A 9,557-nucleotide genomic window follows, 5' to 3' on the forward strand; every position below is an offset into this window, starting at 1 on the left:
TCTGTCATTCTCTAAATCTCTACAGCAACTTATGCAATGTACAGATATTTGTTTAAACTGTCTATATCAATCCCTGTTTAACCATCTCTGATGTTGTGTTTCCCTCCAGTCTTATGTCTATATCCAGATAAGTCTCGACTTTCCATACGAAAGGTAGGAAATTCACCTTCATACTGCAAGAATCCATTGCTATCCCGTTATGACTAGTAGTTTGTTTTAACTGACTGGTTTGTTTGGACACTTCTGATCGTTGTTCAGATTCAAACATGTCAAGGTGAGATTAGAGTCACACATACACTAGACCATAGGTGGATGGCAAGTTTCTTTTCCAAAAGAACATAGCATTCTCCTTGTTTTTGTTTTTTTTTTAAATTACATGTGCATTAATTCCCTGCGTAGTGGAAGCAAAATCGACTGTACTGAATTGCTTGTTCAGTGATTGCTATTAACATTGCTGATGATGTAACCTCATGTGTTTGTTTAGTAACTGCATCTAATGTAGATGACAAAGTCAGCTGACGTATTATCTCTCAACGATTGTAACTAAAATCAATGGTGAAGCTTTTAATTATGTCTCTGAGGGTTAAACATCAGCTATAAGAATAGTTCTTCTGAATGACAAACAGAGCAAATGTAAATCCTAAACATACATCTCAAACATCTCGAAGAAAATGCATTCACCACCCAGAGGCCTCGTCTATGCCATTTACTACACTTCACTTGCAATTATTTCTGTGCCAGGTATAGTACCGTTGCAAATTATTCATTATCCCATTTGAATCTTTTCTTTCTGAATGGGGATAAAACATTTAAATTCTGGTTAGATGATGGCCCAATCACGGTGTTCAGAACTGAGATCCCCACCTCAACAAGGATTATTAGCTTTGGAAAAGAGTGGTTGGAGGGGTTCAGCATAGATTCACCAGAATGGCACCAGCCTTAGAGAATTCTAGGAATATGTTGGATAATGAGTTCCGTGTAGCTCAGAGGCATTTAGGTTATTAAAAGACCGAGGGTTGATACACGGATTTGTTTTCCACTATATTGAGAGAGTCCAGTGAAAAGAGGAAGACCTTAAAATTAGACTTAACCATTGAGAGGTTGTCAAGAAGCATTGCTTCAGGCAGAGATTAGGGAAAATTGGAATGGTCGCCCTCCCTGAGAGGTGGTTGACTAACAGCATGAATGCACTTTGAAAGAATTTTGTATTTAAAGACTTGAAAGTGTTGAAGCAGGTGAATGGAGGTGAAATGCACATCAGCCAGGAATTAATCAAATGGCATCGCAGGCTCCAGACTACCATGAAAAATTCAGAAATCCGACGCATCATTTCGCCAGAAAAATGACGGGGCTCCAGACAATGTGAATGGAAGATGTTGTTTCCTGCTGTCTTCGAATTGAACACAACCTTGCTTTGCAAATGGTAGGAGGAAAAGGAACACCAATCAATAGTTATAAATGTAGGACTTGAATGCCATTGCTCTTTTCCTGTGTATTGATTCTCTACAGGACTTTGGAAGGAATTTAATGAGCTGGTTTGATTTCAAAATTGGGTCACTTCTGGCCGAACTTTTCAAATGTTTCGATCATGAATTATTTTGGTGACTTTTTTTACGTTCACAGTTGATCAGAGGAAGTAAGCAATGAAATGTAATTGGGATTAAGAACTGGACTGACTGAAGTTAAGTTTTGTCTCAAAGCATCATTGGTCATTCTTGCTAAACAAAAAGAAACAATTATTTCCATTTACCAGAAGATTGGATCAAAGTTCTGATTACATCCCTTCAGTTTGTCTCATGCTGCTGTTTTTTTTTTTGTCTGACTGAATTATCTCTCACAACTCGTAACAGTGGAGAATCTCCCAAGTTCTCTGCTGCGAACTCTCCTCATCCCACACCTTTCAGATCCTGGAAACAATGTTCCTCCTTGATATTTTCCAATTGGACTCTTTTCTACAATCTCACTTGCAGTATGAGATATTCGGTCCAGCTGTTGGATTCGCCATATAATTTCACCTCATTCCTTTCCTCAAGATCAACTCGTTCGCTTTTAATATATCATCCAATCATAAATCGGATTTTGTTCTCTATATACATTCATTTATGGGACAAGAGCATCCCTGCCAGACCAGAATTTATTGCCCATTCGTAATTGCCCTACAGAAGGTGGTGATCTGCCTTCTTGAACCACCCAGTAGAATGCTGGGATGTCCACAATTCTAATCTGTATGTTAACCATACCTGGTCAGAATTATGGTGCCACGCATTTATTTCTTGGTATTTTGAATGCTCTTTGACTTACCCTTTTTTTTTGTTCAAATGATCTCAGTTCTCTTGGCTGACTTCCGCTTTTTCGCTCTAAGAATTATCTGCTGTAAGTATAATTCATCAACTCGTTTAGATTTTACTCGCAGATCTTTAGGGAGTATTGATGGGAAACTGAATTGAGAGACTTGTGGTTCCCCCATGAAGCATAAGCCGATAACTGAGTCAGAATGCACCAATATCGAAATAAGAGGTGAAGTTGGACATTTCACTCTGAAACTCCCTTCGCATTCATTGAGACCTGCATTCATTAGGTATCACAAACGCAGATAATGCTGGAGAAACTCAAGACTGCTGGCAAAATCTTTGTAGAGAGAAGCAGAATTAACATTCTGAGAACTGTTCTGAAGAGTCATGCTGGACTCGAAATATTAATTCTACTTCTCTCTCCAGAGATTCTGCCAGTCATGCTGAGTTCCTCCAGCATTCTCTGCGTTTGTTTTAAATTTCCAGCAGATACATTATTTTGCTTTTAATTTAGCAACCTCTACCTTAAATATACTCAGCAATTCCTATTGCACAGCTATTCGGGGCGGTCAGTCCCAAAGGTGCACATACTTTTGTGAGAGAAAATCGCCCTTACCACAGTCCTAAAGGAACGACTCTTATTCTGACACTGTGATCCTGTGGCTGGGTTTAGCCACCAGATAAAAAGAATCACCACCTACTCTATCAAACACCTAAATAATATTTAGATTTTATTCCCCTCAATCTTCTATACTCCAGTCTACATCGACCTTGCCTACTCATTACTACAGCTAGACTGCTGCGTCATTGCTGCAATCCAACCACTCTTCAGAAAAATTGCATACAGTACTCGAAGTATAGCCTTTGTAATGCTCTGTGCAGCTGAGGTAATTTTTTCTTGACATTTATATTCCAATCCTTCATAGCTAAAGCCAAAATACTTGATGACAGCAATAAAATTAGTTGATAAAGCTGGATGTTTATCTTTGAATTGGGCCAATCGAAGAAAGGCTGATAGATCTCCTACTGTTTGGTCAATATTATTTTATCGCACTTTCTCAGACCTGTTATTGGTCTAACTGTTTTATGTGGACTCTCGATCATTCTGGTTTGCTGCTGAGTTTGTCAATCCAAAGCTGCTCTTTTCTATAGAAAAATATACCCGGAGGTTATAGCAAATAAAGGTCTCAGAATTCTATCTTAACTAGTGCAATATTCACTTGATATTTGTTTTAAGTCGTGTTTTATTTTATCTAAGAAGTATGATATACCTGCTCCCTATGTGAATGAGGAAAAGGACCAAAGGGATAATGAGCAAACTGACTACTGCAGTGTGGTCAGGAGGCCATTCAAGCACGGGGCTGGCAAAAATAAAGGTGGTACTAGTAGGATATTCTATAATTAAGGGTGCAGATAGCATCCTTTCTATGTAGAGTCGAGAGCTCGGCATGGCATTTTGCCTACCAGGTGTCATCTTGAACTAACTTGAAAAGGCATAGGAGTAGAAGGAGGAAAAGCCAGAAGTTGTAGTCCAATTTGGGAGTAACAATATAGGCAAGAGTATGCAAGAGGTTCTGGCTGGAAAATATCAGAAATTACGAAGAAAAATAGAGAACAGAATCTCAAGGGTTATAATTTTTGGATTATTACCCAAGCCATGTGCAACTGGCATAGAGATAAGAAAATTAGCGAAGTAAACATGTGGATAAATCAGAACCATTTCAAAATCAAGTTATGACAAAGAGTAAAGAAACAGCCAGGAATCCTACTTCAGTCAGGGCAGATAATAAAATTTTAAGAAATGTTTTGAATAAACCATAAATAAGAAATCATAACTAGGCGGATAAATCACTGGTGTTGAGGGACAGGTTACAGTGTATGGACAAAATAAGAGTTCTATATACACATGTATGGAGGGTAAGCAATAAATTTAATGAATTGCAGGCACAAATTCAACTTTGTGATTATGATACAGTAACCATTACTGAGACATGGCAACAGATGGTCGAAATTGGAACGAAATATACCAGGTTATAAGGCTTACAGGACGGATACTAGAAACAACAGAGGGTATGGAACAGACTTACTGATAAGAAGCAAAACTACTTCAATGATGAGGGAGGATGAAATGATAGGAAATCATGCAGTGGACACCGTATGAGTGAAACTGAGGAACAGTAAAGGATCTAAAACAGTCACAGATATTGCATACAGACGTTCTGATAGCAGCTCTGAAATGTTAAATTGTATAAATGCAATTGGGAAAGAGTGTAGTAATGCCAGTGTAGTATTAGCGGGAGATTGAACAATAATATAGATCTATAGTATAGGCTAACAAGCACCTGTAAGAAATATACTGACGTTCTGGAGGGTGTTCGAGAGTTTCCCAAAACAGTATGTCCTGGATGCAGAAAGGGGACAAGTAGCGCAGGAGTATGCAATGAGTAATGAGCCAGATTTAATCAGTAACCAAATCGTGCATGGACATTTATCGAATAGTGACCATAACAGGATCGAGTTCAATGTAGCATTTGAGACGGAAAAGCATGAATCAGCTACCAGAGCTTATGGTTTAAGTAGGGCCGACTTTAACAAGATGAGAGAAACAGTCCCCAGTAAACTGGGATAGTCTACTAATGGGTAAAATAACTAAAGAAAGCCAGGGAATTACAGATGAGTTAGCCTGAAATCAGTGAAGAGGGAATTGTTGGATTCTATAATCGAAGAGGTGATAACTGAACACCTTGAAATTTTTCTGTTAATAGGGGAGAACCAGCAAGGATTCCAGACAGGTAAATTATTCATGACAAAGCTCCATTGAATGTTTTGAAGAAGTGACCAACGTAGTGGACAGGGAATGTCTAATAATGTTGTTATAGGGACATCCAGAAGGCATTTAATAAAATCCCACATAAAAGTTTGTTAACTAAGCACAGTAGCCCCCGGAACTGAAGACAAATTACTAATATGACTGGGAAATTGGTGCAGTGGTAAATGATAGAAATAAAACATAATGTGTAATTACTTAAATTGGCTGGATGTGCCCAGTGATGAACCACAAGGATCTGTGATAGTGCCTCAATTATTCGCATTATTCATTAACGAATTGGAAAATTGCCGACAGAGTCATTTATCCAAACTTGTTGACAACACAAAGTTCAACGGCATTGCAGACAGTGTAGACTGTAGTATATTATTATAAGATATATTGACAGACTAAGTGAATGGGCAAAACTGTAACAGTTGGAGTTTAATATAAGCAACTGGGAGGTTATCCGTTTTGAACCAAAAAGGATAGATCAGGATATTTTCCAGATAGCATGAAGTTGAATACAGTAGATGTCTGAAGAGATTTGGGCGTATAGCTGCACAGAGCCTACAAATTACATTAACATGTATGGAAATTAATCAAGAAGGCTAATGGAATGCCGGCATTTATATCAAGAAGGCTAGAGCGCAAGGAGACAGAAGTGATGTTGTAATTATTCAAAACCCTGGTTAGAACTCACATGGAATACTCTGAGCAGATTTGGGCACCATACTTCAGGAAAACTATATTGGCCTTCAAGAGAGTACAATGTACTTTCACAAGAATGATATTTAGACTCAGGAGTTGTGTTATGAGAGGAGATAATTCAAATTAGGCATGCTTTTTTCTAGAATTTAGGAGGTTTAGTGTGATATGAATAAATTCTTCAGATATTAACAGGAAAGGACGGTGTAGATAATGAGAAACTATTTCCACTGGTTGACCTTTCTAGAGCTGGGAGGCATAGTTTGAGAATTGAGGCCAGGCATTTCAGGAGATATGTTAGGAAGCACTTCTACACACAAAGAGAAGTAGATCTTTGAAACACTCTTCCACAAACGGCAGTGGATGCTGGATCAGTTGCTAATTTGAAATCTGAGAATGTTTTTGGCAAAGGTATTAAGGCACATAAACGAAACGTTGGTATGTGCAGATAGACCACAGATCAGCCATGATTTTATTGAACCATAGAGTAGGCTCGAGGAACTGAATGGCCTGGTCTGTTTCTCTGGTATCATACAGTTTGCTGCATTTGATCTTATCATTAGTTCCATGTAATCTCTTCAAATGGTATGTGCTTGCTATTCATCTGTTTTATTCATTATTTGTTGGCATTTGTTAATTTATTCAATGAACTTTGGTACAGTCGGATTTAAATTTTGTGTTTCAGTCATCCGAGGATTTCTGCCCATCTTACTTTTGTCTTGAATGATTATATCAGTTTTCATTGCTTCAAAATATATGCACCACTGCTGAATATACAAAACACTACTGTGTGTTCTTATAAGTGAATGTTATCCTCTCTCTCTCCTACAGTTAATTTAGTGACGATACTGATTCTGACACGAGGAAGATGTGGTCTATCCGGATGTATTACTCGATACCTAGTGTCCATGGCAGTGACAGATCTACTGGTCATTATCACCGCTGTGGTATTAAACAGAATTCCTGGCATTTATTTTCCAGGCAGTTTCCTTTCCATCACTCTGATATGTAGTATCAGTATTGCATTAATTTATGCAGCCAGAGTCAGTTCTGTTTGGTTGACAGTCACTTTCACCTTCGATAGATTTGTGGCAATTTGTTGCCAGAAGCTGAAAACAAAATATTGCACTGAGAAAACAGCGGCAGTGGTCGTAGGATTGGTCTGTGCCCTGGGATGTGTGGCTAACATCCCATGGTATTTTATACATGAACCCATCTACAAAATAGACAACGTGTCTTGGTACTGCAGGCTGAAAAATATTCGTTATACTTCTCCTGCCTGGACAGCTTTTGATTGGATTGATCATCTTTTAACGCCATGCCTCCCGTTCCTTCTGATTATTTTGCTTAATGTGCTGACTGTAAGACACATTTTAGTAGCCAGTAGAGCCCGTAGAAGGCTCCAGGTTCATAACAACAAAGAGACTCATCATGATCCAGAAATGGAAAGCCGGAGAAAGTCCATTGTCTTACTCTTCACCATCTCAGGCAGTTTCATCCTTTTGTGGTTGACATATGTCATACAGTTCTTATATGAGCGACTTACAAATGATTATAAAGTCCAAGGTTTCAGTGACCCCAAATTTATTCTCATAGAAAGTGCAAATATGCTTCAGCTGTTCAGTTGCTGCACAAATACATTTATTTATGCAGTTACTCAAAGTAAATTCAGGGATCAGTTAAAGACTTTGGTGCAATATCCCATGCATTCAATATGGAAATTTGTAAAGCCATTACAAGAATAACTCAGTCACCATGATGGGCCAGAGTTTTCTTACAGTTTTTGAAAATAATGAATACACCTCGCTAAATATTGATTAGTGTGAATTGGAGTCATTTCTCATATTTTTAGCCTACATTTAAAATAACACCAGGGGCATTGTGGCAAAGATGGATCTGTCATTATCTCTTGTCAAACAGTCGAATCATATAAAAATGAAGGGCAATTGGTCGTCCTCATTCAACCATTTGGCATATCTCTGCTCTATAAATGTCAGGTGTTGGAAGTCCTCATATGGTGAGAGGAGCCTCTGTGCATCTATTATATTGATCCTTTTAAACAAATGAATACATAAGTTAAAGGAGACAATTCATTCTGTCCAGAATGTATCAAGATTGCTACAATATGACAAATCTTTATCCAAACTGCATCCAACATTTGACATCTTTCTCCCTTAACAACATTAGACATGAAAATACATCAATTAATTTTCAATTCACCCCAAACTGAAGAGCTTTTGGAGGGAGAGGGCTGAAAAATTCGCCATATTTTGAGTGATGAAATGCTTGAAGACATCATCTCTGAATAGTTTTAGTCCTAATTTATTGTGGTGTTACCTTGCTGCCACAACAGAAGAAATCACTTTTATGTAGCTGCCATATTTGTCCTTTAATCTCTTTAATCACCACAGTTAGATCATTTTTTTTAAGCGTCAGAAGTAAATGAAACTGGTTTTCACAATATAATCTTTCTAGCTCAGGTGTCATTTTGGTTAATATTCACTGCATCACACCCATGACTGTTTTTTTTTTCTTCCAAAGGTGCAATCCAAAGTCGCATACGGTTACTACAGATAAGAGGTTGTTGCTTGTAGCTGCTTATGTCGGCAAATCTACTGTCATATCTGCAGCCCTTGACCTTCTATTTGGTATTAGTAGTGGGTTTGGAAGGTGCTATCCAAAGAGACTTGGTGAATTTCTGCAGGCATCCTAAAAATAGTGCACATTGCTACTAATGAGCAGCAGTGGTGGAGGAAGTGATTGCGTGTGGATGTGGCACCAATCAAACAGCCTGATTTGTCCTAGATGGCTTCAAGTTCCAATTGCTGGAGTTTTACTCATCCAGGCAAGAAGGGAGTATTTCATCACACACCTGACTTTTGTCTTGTAGCTGATGGATTGACTTTGGGGAGTCATTAGCAGATTTAATCACTGCAGTATTCCTAGCGCTCTTGCAGTCTCAATTTTTATGTGGCTAGTCGAGTTCAGTTTCCAGTCCGTGGTAACGCCCAGGGTGTTGATAATGGGAGATATTGATGTAGTTGACTGTCAAAAGATATTGTTAAATTTTCTCATGTTGGAGATCAGAATTGTTTGACTTTTATGTGGTAATAATATTGCTTGCCAGTTGTCAGCCCAAACCTAGATATTCAGCAGGTTTTGTTCATTTGAACATAGACAGCTTCAGAATCTGAGGAATTATGAATGGCAGCAGTCAAGGTTGGGCCATTAAGTATATTCAAGGTTGGGTTAAATTTTTAATCAATAAGAAATCAAGGGTTATAGCGAAAAGGCAGGAAAGTGAAATCGAGGATTATCCAATCACCCCCTTGAACTTATTGGCCTGCTAGGCCATTTCAAAGTGCAGCTAAAGATCAACCACAGGGCTGTAGGCCAGATGAAGCAAGAATCATTGATTTCCATAATGAAAGACTATTAACCAGATGATGAACCAGATGGGTTTTGATAATAATTGAGAATATACTATAGACATTTTTATTATTCCAGTTTATTTATTCCAGAATTTTAAAAACTGAATTTCAATTTTGCCATCTGTTTGGACCCGTATCCACAGTACATAAGTCTCGAAATCTGGATTATTTGACCAGCAATATTGCCACTACACTATTGGCTCTTTCTTTACAACTTTACCCATTTGATTTTCTCTGTGATGTGCTCAAACACCTTGTCTGGTACCTCTATTTACCTCTAGTTGATTCCATGTATTAGAATGTAGGTTGCACGTGTAATAT

At 38.1% G+C, this 9,557-nt stretch overlaps 1 protein-coding gene across 1 annotated transcript; it reads left to right on the forward strand.

The window, feature by feature from the left end:
- The first annotated feature begins 6,713 nt into the window (after positions 1-6,713).
- LOC125487575 (probable G-protein coupled receptor 139) lies at positions 6,714-7,550 on the forward strand. Its single transcript, XM_048619378.1, has one exon. It carries the CDS (start codon positions 6,714-6,716, stop codon positions 7,548-7,550), a length of 837 nt encoding a protein of 278 aa, XP_048475335.1.
- The last annotated feature ends 2,007 nt before the right edge of the window (positions 7,551-9,557 follow it).

This window comes from Rhincodon typus, chromosome 42, assembly GCF_021869965.1.
Source record: "Rhincodon typus isolate 14 chromosome 42, sRhiTyp1.1, whole genome shotgun sequence".
Classification (NCBI taxonomy): domain Eukaryota; kingdom Metazoa; phylum Chordata; class Chondrichthyes; order Orectolobiformes; family Rhincodontidae; genus Rhincodon; species Rhincodon typus.

What these genes read in the sequence shown, in the direction of transcription:
- LOC125487575 (XM_048619378.1), top strand. Translation starts at nt 6,714, where the DNA reads ATGGCAGTGACAGATCTACTGGTCATTATCACCGCTGTGGTATTAAAC.